At 46.9% G+C, this 18,530-nt stretch overlaps 2 protein-coding genes across 4 annotated transcripts; one reads left to right on the forward strand and one right to left on the reverse strand.

Moving 5' to 3' along the window:
- Nucleotides 1-806: 806 nt before the first annotated feature.
- Nucleotides 807-4,877, reverse strand: LOC117573837 (integrator complex subunit 2). Its single transcript, XM_034257307.2, has 3 exons — nt 3,746-4,877; nt 2,047-3,680; nt 807-1,980 (listed from the first exon to the last, which is right to left on the reverse strand). Exons 1-3 carry the CDS (start codon nt 4,697-4,699, stop codon nt 1,122-1,124), a joined length of 3,447 nt encoding a protein of 1,148 aa, XP_034113198.1. The 5' UTR covers nt 4,700-4,877; the 3' UTR covers nt 807-1,121.
- Nucleotides 4,878-5,735: 858 nt separating this feature from the next.
- LOC117578076 (spectrin beta chain) lies at nt 5,736-17,548 on the forward strand. 3 transcript variants are annotated; one of them, XM_034263221.2, is made up of 9 exons: nt 5,737-5,871; nt 9,284-9,847; nt 10,176-15,762; nt 15,836-16,032; nt 16,100-16,268; nt 16,594-16,644; nt 16,818-16,924; nt 16,983-17,149; nt 17,226-17,548. In XM_034263221.2, the coding sequence occupies exons 2-9, from the start codon at nt 9,386-9,388 to the stop codon at nt 17,410-17,412; spliced, it is 6,927 nt and encodes a 2,308-aa protein (XP_034119112.1). In that variant the 5' UTR covers nt 5,737-5,871; nt 9,284-9,385; the 3' UTR covers nt 17,413-17,548. The 3 variants fall into 3 exon arrangements, with proteins under 3 accessions (XP_034119114.1, XP_034119112.1, XP_034119113.1); XM_034263222.2 differs by lacking the exon at nt 16,594-16,644 and having other exon boundaries at nt 5,738-5,871; XM_034263223.2 differs by lacking the exons at nt 16,594-16,644; nt 16,818-16,924; nt 16,983-17,149; nt 17,226-17,548 and adding an exon at nt 16,354-16,565 and having other exon boundaries at nt 5,736-5,871.
- The last annotated feature ends 982 nt before the right edge of the window (nt 17,549-18,530 follow it).

Consider the following 18,530-nt stretch of genomic DNA (forward strand, 5'->3'; position numbering starts at 1 on the left):
AGCATTGAAGAACCCCCGCTGTGATCGGAAGATTGGGAAAAAGCTGTTGTCGAGTGAAGCAATTTATCATGTCACTTACGTCACAATTAATCGCTTTCAGTTCCTGGGTCTATAGATAGACTATACGATAAGATAATGCCAAAACAGTCACCGAAGAAATCTTGCCAACCAATCAAAGATTTCCAATTGAAGATATAGAATACTTTTGTAATGAGAAATTAGACAAATTATGGGTATACTATATCTTTGCTTTGGCTATTTATGGAGCATATATCATAGCTAAAATGTCCGACTATATTTACCATCGCTACCCATAGGGTAGAAGGGTATTATAACAGGCATAAGGAGGAATCTCCGATTCCATTAATTATATATATACTTTATCATAGTCAAGAACCGAGAAGATATAGCCATGACCAGATCCATAAAAAATTGACTCTATTTTGAATGTTTTAGTATATCGATATACCAAATATAGGCTTCAGTTATTGGAGTATATTTTCTCCATTTTGAAGATAATAGCACATTTATTTAACTAATATAGATTTTGATATATTTTTAGTATTTTTGGGATATTAATTTGGTATGTTTAGACTATACGAAACATACTGTAATTTGAACGAAATACTACATTTGTTTACCAAATATATCTTTTAGTAAATTTTAGTTTTATTTTGAATTTTAATTTGGTATAGAGTACATGAATATACTAAATATAACTTTTAGTATATTTTAAGTGCTATTTTGGTATATTTTTAAAATATAGTTTTTATCGAAAAGTCGCCTGTAGCCAATGCAAAGCAATTATTTCTCATTCAATATATTTTCACTACACTTGAATGCATTTCTGATTTATTTCAGATTTTAAAGAGTACAAAAATAATGACTGTGATCTTAGACGTGTTTATGTGTTTTATTTACATTCAGTTTGGGGAAACAATTTGTGTGTTGTTGACTTACAGAGAAAATACGCGATGAATTCGTTAGACAAAGGGTTAAGCAAAGTTCTTCATTTACACTCACTACAGCAATTAGCCTAATCACTACGTATCTTGTGCTTAATACTAAGAGGGACAGGGAGGCAGGGACTGAGAGAGGAGAGGAGACGGGGGGTATCAGATCTAATAGAGTTCAGCCTTCTGCATGACGGCCTCGACGAGCACCTTGAAGGCATCCTCGATCATGTTGATGTGCAGCTGAGCATCGCGATACGAGCACAACTTGGCGCTCTCCGTCAGGGGCATCTGCATGGTGGTGACGCCCAGCGAGGACTGCGAGTGGAGGCTGCGTCCGGTGTTCATGAGGATGTTGACACAATCCTCTGCGAGAATGGGAAATGTTTCGACGAAACGCACCATCGACGGCAGCACGTGACGCAGGAACTTGCACTTGGCCGATGAAGTGAGGAGCGAGAGCGTTGTCTGAATGACATTCAGACAGAACTTGGAGACACCTAAACTCCGGGGTATCGAATAGTTGAGCACCAGATGCGAGGTCAGCTCTATGGTGAAGATCTGTTTGTCCATCTCGGTGACGTTGAGAAACTCGTGGACGAAATCAATGCAAATGTGCATGGACGGGACGCTGGCCACGATCATGGGAATCACAGACTTCGGATACGTCTGGAAGTGCACAAGTTTGGCCAGCGAAGGTTCCGTGATGAACGCCTGATGCACATAGCTGCCGATGATGCCCTGAATCTCGCGCAGCTCCAACAACGCCACGCGACTCGAGGCCTTGCTGTCCATGTGCTCGAGCACCTCGAGGAGAATGTGAACAGCGGCGCTTTCCTGCGATGCAATCAACGTGGTCTTGAGCTCCTCGCGATCCGCATCGGTTTGCACAAGTCCGTTCTTGTCGAGCACCTGCTTCTGTTGCATATGCACATTGAGGTACGTCTTGGAGGCTGCCAAGCTGCCCTTGAGGATGCGCAGCAGTATAACCAGCATGTAGGGAGAGCAAAACACCTGACGTGGGCAACTAAAGATAGAGAGAGAGAGAGAGGTTAGAGAATGGACAAGAGAGTAATCTCTTGGGTATACTCACGCCAGGACATCCATGGGTTCGAGGAGACTCTCGTTGCCAAAGCTGCGACGATTGCTCATCGAGTCAGCGCTGCGTGTGATCGCGCGCAACGACATCAGCCAAAAGGTGGTAGGGAGCACAGCGTTGAGGCGCAGCCACAGATCGTTGTACAGATCCTTGACGTAGCGTGGCACATCCTTGGCAAACACGTGGGGTAGATGCTCGACCAGCTTAGGCGCATACTGAGCCAACGATTCGGGAGGCAACTGCAGCAGACGCTTAAAGATGCGTATCGCCAGCTGGGGCTTGGCTTTGAGCATGTTCAACGCCCGTTCGAGGAGCTCCAGCTTGAGCTCGTGATTGACGTGCTGCAGCGATGAGCTGCCGCCCAGATAGTGCTCCTCCAGCCAGTCGTCGACCATGCTGAGATGCGGATAATTGGAGATGATGAGACGCAGCAGCGGATGGAAGAGCGAGAGGTAATCGCTGTGGTATTGATGCGCCTTCTGCACCAGATACTTGAGGGGTAAACCGCTGAGGAAATTGTTGGTGTACTCCTTCTGCTTGCGACCACCCAACGCACTCAGATTCATCAGCCGGGTGTCCTCGTACAGCATCAGGTAGTAGATCATCAGGAGCTGCGAGGTAAGTGGACAACTCACCTCGACCTGGGCCAGTTCATCGGAGCTCTCCGACTGCAGCTCCTCGGCGAAGAAGGTGAGCGGGGAGGTGCGAAAGACGTGCAGGATCTCGAGCTCTGTGAACGGACGATGCATGTGATCGATGCTGATCTTGCCCGTGGGATTCGGTATGATTAGCGTGTTGACAAACACCTCGACCAGAGCGGGCATCACCGGATGCACCGGACGCACCGAGCTGCAGATCTGCTTGAAGATCCACGACTTGATCGGCACCTTGTGCTTGAGGAACGTGCGCGACTTGAGCAGCTGATGGATGCAGTGCACCGGCAAATATCCCGGAATGGTGCCATTCAATTGCGGCGTCACCGGCACCCGCACTGCATGCAATGCAACAACCTGTTCGGTGAACAGATCCTGGGTGAACAGCTGCTTGATCCGATTGGTGCTGTTCGGCCGGATGGGGATCTTCATGGCCAGCGTGGAGCAGACCATCTCGCTGATGGCCGTGATCTGATTGCTGTGAAAGTGTATGGCCAACAGCAGGAGCATCTCTCCCAGGGAGCTGCTCGACCCAGAGCGCTTGCAGAAGAAGGCGTCCTCACGGATCAGCCACTGGAGCCACTCGACCGCCTTGTTCTCCAGCTGTATGGTGGACACTAGCGAGGGGCAGGCGATGAGCATGCACAGCGCCAGCGTGACAAAGCGCACGCCCGATGGCGTCGCCTTGGGGCAGCTCGTGACCAGCTGGGACAACGCTGTGATCTCGTCATCATTGAACTTCAGTCCTCCGATGCCACGCAGGGCACAATACAAACGCAACAGGACGGCGCCCTGCAGATTGAAGTCCTTCAGTTCAGCAGCTTTGCTTGTGATGCGCACGATCTTCTGCAGCAGCTCGACACGCACCAGATTCAGTGCATCACCCTTCCGCTTCTGGCTGGTGCGAATGTAGAGCGCAAACCAGGAGCGCAGATTCTGATCGTTGCCCAGCAGCAAACCGGTGAGGAAGGCAATCTAGAGGGGGAAGACGATATGTTTATAGATTGAAGTACTAACTCCACATCATTCCATTCACTCACCAAATCATCGGGATGCTTAAGCGCCAGCTTGAGCATGAACGACGGCACTTTGAGCATCTCCACACACATGGAACGATTGGCCAGCGCCTGCGATGGATTCATTTCGCTGAGCGACATAAGCAGCAAGAGCCGCTGCTTGCCATCGGCCGCCTCCTCATCACAGTTGGCAATCACATGCGACACCACATCGCGATAGCAATCCGGGAAATTGGCCACCAAGGCGCAAACAATGCGATAACCGTTTGGCACCTGGACCAAGGCGTCTGTTAGCTCCAGTATGTTGAGCAGCGACGGCAGCTCGGCGAGCGCAATACACAGTATGTCGACCACCTCCTCCAGATAGATGCCATCGTCGAGCATCTCCGAGTGCGTCGCCTGCAGCAAAGTCGCCGTCGTTGGGCTGCTGCCACCGCCTGAGCTGCTGCCGGCGTTGTTGGTTGTTGCTGTGGCCGCCTTCGACTCGGAACCGGAGCCAGAGCCGCCGGCATTGGCATTCGTTAGCTGCTGCTGTAGATTGAAAATCTCGGAGAGCACCACACGCACTTTGCGCGCCACATCGGCGCGTTCAAATCCCAAGGCGATACCCGATTGGAGGCCATATTCCGGTTGCGGTTGCTGTTGTTGCTGCTGCTGGGCATCCATGAAGTTGGCTGCCGAATTCTTTTGTCGCGTCTGCAGCTCTTTTTTCAGATCGTTCTCCAGCTCATGGTAATTCACCTGCAGATAGGACACAATGCTGTTCACCACCTCGATGCCAATGAGCACGGCCAGTATTTGTTTGCGCGACTCCATTGAACCCTCCGTGTTGTCCAGTGGTGAGAGCAAACTCATCCGCACTAGCGACGGCAGCACCGGGCGTATTTCGTGCTCTGGATAACCGGCTAGCGATGTGATGTCCAGCGTCTGCATCGCGGTGAAGACGCGCTCCGTCACATCGTACGTGCGCACCGGCATTTGTTGGCTGTAGCTGGACTGCAACCTGTTGCCAGAATAATAATGTCAATTTGTGTTCGATTGGATTTGGACAGCGTATCCGTCGTCAGCACACACACGCACACACTATTTGCCACTAGAGGGCCAAAATAAAACAGCGCTGCAACATCGACCAAGCCAGAGGTATCGATGCCGGCTTCTGTTGCTTATCGATAACGAGTAGACTGCTTTCAGTATTTTTTGGCGCTAAATTGCATATTCACAATTATGCTTATGCACTTGTGTTTGAATTTGAAAAAATTCAGCTCAGTAAACAAATTGTATTTTGTCTTATTTATCTATTCATTCATTATACTGCAGTTAAAAACAATAATAGTTTTGTTGGTTGTAGTGCAGTGGCATCGACTATCGCGATATCGATTTATTATATTATTATTATTTATTATATCAACAACAAGCGCTAACATTTAACATTTGTTTTTGCATTATAATTGTCCAAAAAAAATTTAACTAATTAAATATAATTCTTAGGTCAGATATTGAATTTTTTTGCCGCAGCATATATTTAGCCGGCTAAACAGCGCTGCCAACTCGATACATAAACATTACTTGTGACAAACGATATATACTTCTGTGTGGCAATTAAAGTGGTATATTACACACTTTTCATATTGTTTTTTATTTTTATAGTAGCCATTTGTATTTATTATATAATAAAATTGTACCCTAACTATATTTTTTTTAATAAATTTGTTTGGTAATGTGACCAATTTAAGATACGAATGCTTCAATTATATATGACAACATTACTAAATACTCTAAATGTGCGAAATACTGGTTTAATTTGAAAAGTGGTCGCCAAGTTGTTCCCAATTGTCTGCAAAGAAAAATGTAGTTCAAAAATTGGCGCCATCTCATAGTGGTATATTTTAGTATATTTACTTGGAGGCTGCATTTATATATTCATCGATTCCAAAAAATGAATCGATAAACAACGAACCGATTGCCAGCTCTAGCACCCAGACTGATACATACATTTTTCATTCGCATTCAGCAGTCACTTTTTTTTTTACTCGCAAGTCGGCCGCAAAGAATAAATGTGAATAAAAATAAAAATAACGTGAAGAATTCTATGTGAATTGTATGTTTTATGAATCAATTAGGGAAAATTGAACAGCAAGTTTGCCGAGTAGGTAAGTGAAAGTGGCGCAAGTGTGAAAACAAAATGCAAAAAGAAAACTCAAACGTCGTCGGGAAAAATAAATATTGTACGATAGACCAACGCCCTAGTGCGCTCAGTGCTTAGTGCTTAATACACCTAAAAAGAAAAGTATCTCAAACTCAGCAATGAATGTGGGACAGAGTTGAGCGAGCAAAAGTCATTTGATTCCAGCCGAGTGTAACTCTATTAAATAACTAATAAAAGAGTCGCAAGATATATGATCCACATATATATTGCAAAAAAAAAAGAAGAAAATATACTATGCATGGCTCGCCTCGCATATCACACATCGTACATACAAACATACGTACATAACACATATACAATCATACATAGCTACATAATAAAAACATCATCGATTAAAATTGCCTGCTCCCGACTATCGTACGTCGCCGTCGCTGCTAGCGTTGATGACATCATTCACAGTGCTTGTTCGTTGTATATGTGTGTGTGTGAGGAGGTGGAGATGTGTTGTTGTTGTGAGAGCATAGCGTAGAGTCGAGTCAAGTCGTGAGTGTAGAATATATGTGCGAGTGTGTTGTGTGCAGAGTGGTGTGTGCTGCTTATTACGCCTATCGAATTGTCGGATGACTAGTAAACGAATTTTTTTGAATTAAATTCTATTAATTTTTTTTTGTAATTGTGAATTAAATCGAAAATCAAAACATCAAAATTGTGTCACACACATATAATTGGGCAATATTCAATGTTTGCGTCAGAGCCGCGGAAACCGAAGCAAATGTCCGATAAATGACAATATTTAATCGAGATATATACACACACACCTACATATGTTTTTTTTTTAATCGTACACACACTTGCACGCACTATATCTATCACACTGGCCTGCTCTCTCCTGTCACTGCTCTCTCTTTCGCTCTCTCCACTCGATTTTTCTTCACTCATTCACATTAAAGCGAAATGCACTTTGAAATACAGTTACGTGCACACGCACACAAACACACACGTCATACGCCACACACGCCCCATGTAAAAATAGGAAATCCTTCCAAGAGGTCACGAGTTGAATTTGAAGTTGTTTATCGATACACAACGGGAATGGGGACGGACGGTGGAAAGAATCGAACACAAACTGCCTGCTGTGTTCAAGTGTGTGTGCTGCACTTGTCCATATTTGAAACACATACATCACACATAAACAAACGTGCATGTGTGAGTTGCGAGTTTTTAGGTTTTGGGGCCCACCTTGTTTATTTGTGCTGCCGCCGTCGACAGGCCAAAAAAAAAAGAATACAAAAAATGAAAACATGACAAATCAACGGCCATAACTCAAATTGTACAGTTGTAAGGTAATAAGCACGTACTCTGATGATGTAGCTTCGTACGCATACATATGTAAACGTATCTGTGTGTTGTATGTGTGTCGAGTGAGTGCTTCATGCGTGCGTGTGTATGTGTGTCTTCGTGTGGAGAAGCCTCAAAGTTATTTGAGCGATTGTTTGTTAAAACAAAAAAAAGTAAATTACTTTTGCGACTGACTGGAAACTGGTTTTCCACATCTAAACCAAATACAAAGTAAGGCAACGCAATAAAAAAAAAATACATACACACATATATACATTGTACATTTGGAGTTTTCACTGCTCGGTGGTGGTTTGCATTGAGCGCCAGTTAAAGTTCGAGCAGAGTTCATTTGACTGACTATGCGATGCCCTGTTTAATTGAACGACAATTACACAACTCCCTCCAAGCCCCATCTTCCACATTTCCATGTCGCATTCCCCAAGTGCCAGCCGCGCCTCTCGCTAATCAAATCAATGTGATGAACTCACTTCTAGCATAACAAGATCAACACACGCACATATTACGTCTGTACGTGTGTATGCAATCATAATTGCAAAGTTGCCTGCCTTCGCCGTCGGCTTCGGCTTCGCCTGCTGTCTGAGCTGCGTTCGAAACCTACCCCATTTATTGAGAGCGCTGCTGCTCCCGCTTCCACCCGCTGCCCTTTGGCAGTCACCCTGCTCGGTCATTCTCTCTCATCTTTGCGCTCTCCCGCTACACAGATGCTCTCTCTGTTCATATTTCTTAGTTTTTTTTCGCTCTCTTTTGGCTTGGCGTGCGTGTGCCGCCTGTTTGTTGTTTGTTTGCTTGTGTATGTGTGTGGTTTGGTTTGGTTTGTTGCTTGTGTTCTGTTGTTGTGTTCGCTCTGTTTTCGTTGTGTTCGCTCTCTCGCTTACTCGTTTGTCGGCAAGTTTTAAGCTTCGTTTTCGTTATAATCAGCAAAATATTACGTAATAGATAATAGAGCTGCGGCAATGCGTGTATGAGTTTGTATGCTTGTGTGTGTGTGTGTGTTTTCATATGTAAATAAAGTTATGTGTGCTAAAAATCATATTGTTTCTTCTCGATGTTGTTGTTTTCGCTAATTCATTGTTGTTGCAAAATTAGCTCATGCCCATTGAGAACACAAATTAAATCAGCAAGGCAACAAAAACAACAAACTGCTTCCAGTGCAATTTCAACTGAGATGTGTTATAAAAAACACACACACATAATTGGCCCCACTCAAAATACATATTCTAGCATATACACATCTATGTAAGCATTCGTGAGTGTGTGTGTTTCTGTGTATATAGCGTGAAAGGGAATGACCTGCAGAGCATGAAATAAAGGTCAAAATACACTTGCAGTTGCCGACGAAGGTGTACGAATCTACTGTGTGTGTATTATCTGTATACACACACACACACACACACACAGATATATGTATACATATGTATGTCACATTTCGGTCATTCCGATAGTTTTTTGTGAATTGAATTTCCTGCAATTTGACCATTCCTATCTCCCCTACCCCCCACTCCACCGTCCACCTGTCTCTGTGTTTTTTTTTGTCGCACATTGAAATTGAAATGAGAATTGAGAATGGCATTATTGCGGATGGGGCGTGATGTAATCGCGTTAACTATCAACCTAAAATAATAAACAGTCGCACACACATACGGTCACACTCTCCTCCCCATACGCACACACACACACACACACAGACACAGACAGTGAGCGACAATTGTTAGTGGACAGTGAACAGTTGACCCAGGCGCGACCCGCGGGCCACTCAATGTGACGCCATTGTGTCTTATGAATCAGCGCATAATGAGAGGGGACAGAGAGAAAGAGAGAGAGCCAGAATGGAATGGAGTGGGAGGCACCTCCCACCCACTTGCATATGAACTGCTGTGTGAATAGTGAATAATTATTCAAGTTGTGTGTGTATTTAAGTATTTAAAAATGGAAGACAACTGTAGAAAGTTGACATTAAAAAATTTAGTTAAATTAAACGATGAAATAATACACATTTTAAGTAATATATTTTATCTTCTTATACATCATTGTTTCGTTTCTTCTCTCTATTTTTGCAGTTATTCTTTGAGATTTCATTTTCGGTTTTTGTGGAATTTGGAATAGAACAAAATTGAATTCTTTGCGGTTCGAATTGTGGACAATTTGCAAGAGGCGCTAAAATGACGACGGACATTTCAATTGTTCGATGGGACCCCAGTCAGGGTCCTGGCAACGAATATATCGATGAATACGAATACGATGGCGGCAATTCCAGCAGCCGGCTCTTCGAGAGATCCCGCATCAAGGCGCTCGCCGAGGAGCGTGAGAGCGTACAGAAGAAGACATTCACCAAATGGGTGAACTCGCATTTGTGCCGTGTCAACTGCCGCATCGCCGATCTCTATGTGGACATGCGGGATGGCAAGCACTTGATAAAGCTGCTCGAGGTCCTCTCCGGCGAAAGATTGCCCAAGCCCACGAAGGGCAAGATGCGTATACATTGCCTGGAGAATGTGGACAAGGCTCTGCAGTTCTTGCGTGAACAGCGCGTCCATCTCGAGAACATTGGCTCCCACGACATTGTCGATGGCAACGCATCCCTCAATCTCGGCCTTATCTGGACGATTATCTTGCGTTTCCAGGTGAGTTTTTGTCTTTACATGTCGCACACTAAGTAGGTCGAGGTCTTTCGAAGGGAACTTGGGAACATCCCAGGGATAATTTTAGTTTGTTTCACAAACCTTAAAATAAGATAAATCAATTTCATGTTCTTTAATTTATTAGTTGATTAAGTAAAGACATGATTTAGATCCTATTTGCCGATAGTAATGTAAGAAATTTACACAAATCAACAGCAGATTAGTTAACAGAGATAGCCCTACTTTTTCTTAGCTTTGAATTTTGTTCTCAATCCTAGACTAGATCTAATCCACGCACCCACTAACCAATTAATGCTTGATCCCAATGTAGATCCAAGATATCACCATCGAGGAGGTCGACAACAAGGAGACCAAGTCCGCCAAGGACGCCCTGCTGCTCTGGTGTCAGATGAAGACCGCTGGCTACCACAACGTGAATGTGCGGAACTTTACAACATCGTGGCGCGATGGCCTCGCCTTCAATGCCATCATACACAAACACCGTCCAGATCTAGTGCAATTTGAGAAGCTATCGAAAACGAATGGCATCCACAATCTGAACAATGCCTTCGATGTCGCCGAGGATAAGCTGGGACTGACCAAGCTGCTCGATGCCGAGGATGTCTTCGTCGAGCATCCCGATGAGAAATCAATCATCACCTACGTGGTCACCTACTATCACTACTTCAGCAAACTGAAGCAGGAGACGGTGCAGGGCAAGCGTATTGGCAAGGTCGTTGGCATTGCCATGGAGAACGACAAGATGATCCATGACTATGAGCACTTTACCAGCGATCTGCTCAAGTGGATCGAGACAACGATACAGTCTCTGGGCGAACGTGAGTTTGAGAACTCGCTGGTTGGTGTCCAGGGACAATTGGCACAATTCTCCAACTATCGCACCATCGAGAAGCCGCCCAAGTTTGTGGAGAAGGGCAATCTGGAGGTGCTGCTGTTCACTCTGCAGTCGAAGATGCGCGCCAACAATCAGAAACCCTACACGCCCAAGGAGGGTAAAATGATATCCGATATTAACAAGGCCTGGGAACGCCTCGAGAAGGCCGAACACGAACGTGAGTTGGCGCTCCGTGAGGAACTCATCCGCCAGGAGAAACTGGAGCAGTTGGCCGCCCGCTTCGATCGCAAGGCATCGATGCGCGAGACTTGGCTATCGGAGAATCAACGTCTCGTCAGCCAGGACAACTTCGGCTTCGATCTGGCCGCCGTCGAGGCTGCGGCCAAGAAGCACGAGGCCATTGAGACCGACATCTTTGCTTACGAGGAGCGTGTGCAAGCTGTTGTCGCCGTTTGCGATGAGCTGGAGTCGGAGCGGTATCACGATGTGAAACGCATTCTGTTGCGCAAGGATAACGTGATGCGTTTGTGGACGTATCTGCTGGAGCTGTTGCGTGCTCGCCGCATGCGCTTGGAGATCTCGCTGCAGCTGCAGCAGAACTTCCAGGAGATGCTCTACATTCTCGACAACATGGAGGAGATCAAGCAACTCCTGATGACCGACGACTATGGCAAGCACCTGATGGGCGTCGAGGATCTGCTGCAGAAGCACTCGCTCGTCGAAGCCGACATTAACATTCTGGGCGAACGGGTCAAGGTCGTTGTACAGAACTCCCAGAAGTTCCTCAGCGACGATCCCGAATCGTACAAACCCTGCGATCCCGAGATCATTGTCAGCCGCGTCCAGCAGCTGGAGGATGCCTACGCTGAGCTGGTGCGTTTGGCTGTTGAGCGACGCAGCCGATTGGAGGAGAGCCGCAAGCTCTGGCAATTCTATTGGGACACCGCCGATGAGGAGAACTGGATCAAGGAGAAGGAGCAGATTGTGTCGACAGATGAGATCGGTCATGATCTCACCACAGTCAATCTGCTGTTGAGCAAGCACAAAGCCCTCGAATCGGAGATCACCTCGCACGATCCCCAGCTGCAGAATGTGGCCAAGGTGGGCGCCGAACTCATTACCGAGGGTCACTTTGGTGCCGATCGTATCAAGGATCGCCTAAAGGAGATTCTCTCCAAGTGGGATCATCTGCTCGATCTCACCAAATATCGGCGACAGCGACTCGAGAATGCCGTCGAGTACTTCCAGCTGTTTGCCGATGCCGATGACGTCGACAACTGGATGCTCGACACGCTGCGCATTGTCTCCAGCGAGGATGTGGGTCGCGACGAGGCCAACGTTCAGTCGCTGCTCAAGAAGCACAAAGATGTTGCCGATGAGCTGAAGAACTACGCCGAGGTTATTGATGCTCTGCACAAGCAGGCCGAGACCCTTAAGCTCAACGAGCCGGAGAAGGCGAATGTGGACAAGCGTTTGGAGGCCATCGATTCGCGGTACAAGGAGCTCACGGAGCTGGCCAAGCTCCGCAAGCAGCGTCTGCTGGATGCACTCAGCTTGTACAAGCTGATGTCCGAGGCTGATGGCGTCGAGCAATGGATCAAGGAGAAGACCAAGATGCTGGATACCATGGTGCCCGGCAAGGATATCGAGGATGTGGAGATCATGAAGCATCGCTTCGAGGGCTTCGACAAGGAGATGAATGCCAATGCTTCGCGCGTGGCTGTCGTCAATCAGTTGGCTCGCCAGCTGCTCCATGTCGAGCATCCCAACTCCGATGAGATCCTGGAGCGCCAGAATCATTTGAACCAGGAGTGGTCGACGCTGCGCGAGAAGGCCGAGGCCAAGATGGATGACCTGAAGTCCGCGCACGGTGTGCAGACCTTCTACATTGAGTGCCGCGAGACAATCTCGTGGATCGAGGACAAGAAACGCATCCTCACCGAAACCGACAGCCTCGAAATGGATCTGACCGGTGTGATGACACTGCAGCGTCGCCTTAGCGGCATGGATCGCGATCTGGCCGCCATTCAGGCGAAACTCTCGAGCCTGGGACGTGAGGCGGACAGCATTGAGGTGGATCATCCCGAGGAGGCACAACTCATTCGTGAGCGTATCGCACAAATCGAACTCATCTGGGAGCAGCTCACACAGATGCTGAAGGAGCGTGACTCCAAGCTGGAGGAAGCTGGCGATGTCCATCGTTTCTTGCGCGATCTGGATCACTTCCAGACCTGGTTGACCAAGACCCAGACCGATGTGGCCTCGGAGGATACACCCACGTCACTGCCCGAAGCTGAGAAGCTTCTCAACCAGCATCAGTCCATCCGCGAGGAGATTGACAACTACACCGAGGACTACAAGGTGATGATGGAGTACGGTGAACGTTTGACCTCCGAGGGCAGCACCACCGACGATCCGCAGTACATGTTCCTGCGCGAGCGTCTCAATGCCCTCAAGGATGGCTGGGAGGAGTTGCACCAGATGTGGGAGAATCGCCAGGTGTTGCTCTCCCAGAGTCTCGATCAGCAACTGTTCAATCGGGATGCACGCCAGACCGAAGTGCTGCTCAGCCAGCAGGAGCATTTCCTCAGCAAGGACGACACTCCGGTTAATCTGGAGCAGGCAGAAAATCAGCTGAAGCGTCACGAAGCGTTCCTTACCACCATGGAGGCCAACGACGATAAGATCAACACACTGCTGCAGGTCGCCGATACGCTGGTGGAGAAGGAGCACTTCGATGCCGACAAGATTGGCAAGCGGGCCGAGAACATTACCGGACGTCGCGATGATAATCGCCAGCGTGCATTGGATCAGCACGAGAAGCTCAAGAACCAGGTGAAATTGCACGAATTCCTGCAGGATCTGGAGGAGTTGGCCGAATGGGTGCAGGAGAAGTATGTGACATCGCAGGATGAGACATACCGCAGCGCCAAGACCATTCACTCCAAGTGGACCAGGCATCAGGCCTTTGAGGCTGAGATCGCTGCCAACAAGGAGCGTCTCTATGAGGCTGAAAAATCCGCACAGGAGCTGTCAAAGGAGAAGCCCGAATTCAAGGATGTCATCGAGCCGAAGCTCAAGGAGCTGGCCAAGCAATTCGATGACCTCGAGGTGCACACCAAGGAGAAGGGAGCCCTGCTGTTCGATGCCAATCGCGAGGTGCTCGTCCAACAGACCTGCGATGACATTGACTCGTACATCACCGATCTGGAGAAGCAAATTGTCAGCGGCGACACTGCCAACGATTTGACCTCGGTCAATATACTTATGCAAAAGCAACAGGTCATTCAGACACAGATGGCCGTGAAGGCCCGACAGGTGGAGGAGATTGACAAGCAGACCGAATATCTGCAGAAGACGGTGCCTGAGGAGAAAATCGAACCGATTGTGGTTAAGAAGACGGCGGTGCTCGAGCGCTTTGAGAAGATCAAGGCGCCATTGTTGGAGCGCCAAAAGCAGCTGGAGAAGAAGAAGGAGGCGTTCCAATTCTGTCGCGATGTCGAGGATGAGAAATTGTGGATCGATGAGAAGCTGCCGGTGGCCAATTCCACCGACTATGGCAACTCCCTCTTCAATGTCCATGTGCTGAAGAAGAAGAACCAATCGCTGGCCACCGAAATCGATAACCACGAGCCACGCATCAATGCCATCTGCAACAATGGCCGCAAGCTGATTGACGAGGGTCATGAGGATGCCAAGAAATTCGAGGCGCTGATCAGCGACTTGACACAAAAGTGGCAGGAGCTGAAGGACGCCATCGAGAACCGCAAGAAGCATTTGCTCGAGTCGGAGAAGGTGCAACAGTACTTCTTCGATGCCCAAGAGGCCGAGTCGTGGATGAGCGAACAGGAGCTCTACATGATGGTCGAGGACCGCGGCAAGGATGAGATCAGTGCCCAGAATCTGATGAAGAAACACGAGAATCTGGAGCAATCGGTCGAGGACTACGCCAACACCATTCGCCAGCTGGGCGAGGTGGCGCGTCAGTTTAGCAGCGATGATGTCTCCAGTGGCGACGCCGTTGCCGTCAAGCAATCCCAGCTGGACAAACTCTATGCCGGTCTCAAGGACCTGGCCGGTGAGCGACGTGCCCGTCTCAACGAGGCCCTGCAGCTGTTCATGCTCAGTCGCGAGGTCGATGATCTGGAGCAATGGATTACCGATCGTGAGGTGGTTGCCGGTTCCCAGGAGTTGGGACAGGACTTCGATCACGTGACGCTGCTGTCGGAGCGCTTCAATGAGTTTGCCCGCGACACCGAAGCCGTTGGCGGTGAGCGGGTGGCCAAGGTGAATGGTATTGCCGATAATCTGATACAGGCGGGACATTCGGACTCCGCTACGATTGCCGAGTGGAAGGATAACTTGAATGAGTCGTGGCAGGATCTGCTCGAGCTGATCGAGACTCGCACCCAAATGCTGGCCGCTTCACGGGAACTGCACAAATTCTTCCATGACTGCAAGGATGTGCTCGGTCGCATCCTCGAGAAGCAGCACGGTGTATCGGATGAACTGGGTCGCGATGCTGGTTCCGTGTCGACACTGCAGCGCAAGCACTACAATTTCCTGCAGGACCTCACCACACTGTACTCGCAGGTGCAGCAAATCCAGGAGGAGTCCGCCAAGCTACAGGATGCCTATGCCGGTGACAAGGCCAAGGAGATTACCAATCGGGAGCAGGAAGTGTTGCATGCCTGGGACAATTTGCAGGCCATGTGCGATGCACGCAAACAGAAATTGGCCGACACCGGCGATTTGTTCCGCTTCTTCAACATGGTGCGCATTCTCACCATCTGGATGGAGGATCTGGTGCGTCAAATGAACACATCGGAGAAGCCGCGCGACGTCTCCGGCGTCGAGCTGCTTATGAACAACCATCAGAGCCTGAAGGCCGAGATCGATACACGCGAGGACAACTTCGGTGCGTGCATATCGCTGGGCAAGGAGTTGCTCACCCGCAACCATTATGCGTCCGCTGATATTAAGGATCGCCTGATGCAGCTAAACAACAGTCGCAACGCGCTGCTGCGACGCTGGGAAGAGCGATGGGAGAACCTTCAGCTAAGTGAGTAGCTCTTTTATTGTTTTTTGTTGTTGTACCTCTTGAATAAGTTTGCTAACCCAATTCCGATTTGCAGTCCTGGAGGTGTATCAATTCGCCAGAGATGCTGCCGTTGCCGAGGCTTGGCTTATTGCCCAGGAGCCTTACCTGCTATCTTCCGAGCTGGGACACACCATCGACGAGGTCGAGAATCTGATCAAGAAACACGAGGCATTCGAAAAGTCCGCTGCGGCACAGGAGGAGCGCTTCAGTGCCCTTGAGCGTTTGACAACGGTAAGTTCTCCCTTCATCAAAATTCCGTGTACGTTTTATCATTGACTATGTACATCGATGCTTGCAGTTTGAGCTTAAGGAAATGAAGAGGCGCCAAGAGATGGCTGAGGAGGCTGAGCGACAACGCATCAAGGAGGAACAGGAGGCTAAGGCGGCATCCGAAGCGGCGGAGCAGGCCAAACGTGATGCGGAGCGTCGTGACGATGTCGATGTGGGCATTGCCCATGATGAAGCAGGTACGATATGATATGCCTTACTATTTATCCTCCTTTTATGCTCTTACATGTGTTCTATGTGACCTCACCTCACCTCTTTCGTTAGCATTCATTCCTTCCCACCCCGAAAAAGCACGTAGAACTAATCTGAAAAGCGGTTAATGTTAACAAGCCCCTCCTGAACTAGAAATCTAATCTTGATCCAATCAAAACTCGATCTCGTGTGTATAACCAATTAAAAATCTGAACAATTCCATCTCATTCACTCATGCTTACTAAAAACGAAACAATCAACGGATTAATCCCACAAAATCAAATCAATCAATCAACTAACTAACTAACGCAGCCGCTGCAGACACAGCCGTCGACGTTGAGCGCGTTGTCGAAACACAAACAGGTATAACTCTCTTGCTCCTTATAACCTAATTAACCACTCATCATACTTATTATAGCTACCAATCAAACGAATCAAACATGGAGTCGCTCGTCGTTGTCTGTCTATAATATAATCAATTATTTTTGTGTCACAGTTGAAATTAATATCGTATATTTATGTTTCCCTGTGTATAGAACGTGGCGCCACACCAGCTGCTGGAGATGGTCAGGAAGGTTATGTGACACGAAAGCACGAATGGGAATCGGCCACCAAGAAGGCATCCAACAGATCTTGGGATAAGGTAATGCATGGTAAAACTGAATATAGAAAAGAAAAACCTAAACTTGTTCGTCTTTTAGGTTTACATGGCTGCAAGAGCCGGACGCGTCTCGTTCTTCAAAGATCAGAAGGGTTACAAGAGTAATCCCGAATTGACCTTCCGCAGCGAACCCAGCTACGATCTGCAGGGCGCTGCCATTGATATTGCCAGTGATTACACGAAGAAGAAGCATGTGCTGCGAGTCAAGTAAGTTTTTTAATAATTTCTTTTATATTTCTAATTTGAATCTAATCTCTGTACATTTCTTCTACCTCCTCTTCAGGCTCGCCAATGGTGCCGAGTTCTTGCTGCAAGCGCACGACGATACCGAAATGAGCCAGTGGGTCTCATCACTGAAAGCCCAAAGCGATTCGGCTGCTGTCGCGGCGAGCAGATCCCAGACTTTGCCAGCTACTTCACAAAAGGACGAACCAAAGCGCAGATCGTTTTTTACTTTAAAGAAAAAGTAAATGGACAACATTAAGAGCAGCTAATTAAAACAAGAAAAACAAAAAATGAACAGAAAAACAACAAAACAAAAAATACATATATTTTTTTCATATATTTAATGCAACCTTATTTCATAAAAAAAAAAAAAAACAAAAATGAAAAGCAAAAAGCAAACAACTTTTGCAAGAGAAAGAAGCAAAACAAGTAAAACATTATTATGCTTATCAAATTTGCACGATAAATACTGCTATTATTGATTAAACGTATGTATCTTATTTATTTAAACAAATACAAAGTAATATAAATGATAAAAACAACAAAAAAATACAAAAAACAAAAACAAATTGAGAACAACTCGTGTATGCATTTCAATGTATTCAATAAATAAACGAATTATTCCTCTAAAGTACATTCTTCAATTGCTGTTGATTCTTTATCGCTATCATTGCTACTATCGCTCCCCACTCAAATCAAAAGTCTGAAGTTGACCTCCAGAAGTTGACGAGTGCATCGTGCTTTGTGAACTGCAGTTGCGTGTCACGCGCTGTGGGCTCAAGTGTCGTGTCACGTCATTCAGTATGATGTCATCTATTAATGGTAGTTAATTAAAATATTTAAGTAAGGTGACATAAGCATTTTTAATTGCCAAAAAGCAACGAAATTACTCCAACAAATTGTTGTACATTATAGTGAATGAAATTTCGTTAATTATAATGTCAAAGTTGTTCTCTACCTTGTGTTACGTAGTTTTGTTTAAGAAAATATATCGATTGACATTTGCGTGAGTTGTGCGTTCGCCCCGTTTGGGGTGTCATGTCTAGTGACGTAGCTCTAAAGTTGACCTGGTTTTTTGATTGCGCGCCAAACGTTCGCCAATTTAAAAATGTAAACATGCAATCGGTGTTGCCAGATCTTTGCATTGCATGAATTGCATAGAAACACAAAGTTGAAACCGGTTGGCAGGCCGAGAAAACAGTATGGTATTATTTAGTACATTTTTGTACATTTTTAGCGGCGGCTTGTGCACTGCGCGTTTGCAACAATTGTTTTACCTTCGAGAAGTTTTTTTTAATAACTTTAAAATTGGTCTAAAGTTAGTTTTAGGTACATAAGCAAACGGACTTTTTGATAAACATGA

Source organism: Drosophila albomicans, chromosome X (assembly GCF_009650485.2).
Source record: "Drosophila albomicans strain 15112-1751.03 chromosome X, ASM965048v2, whole genome shotgun sequence".
In the NCBI taxonomy this organism is placed as follows: domain Eukaryota; kingdom Metazoa; phylum Arthropoda; class Insecta; order Diptera; family Drosophilidae; genus Drosophila; species Drosophila albomicans.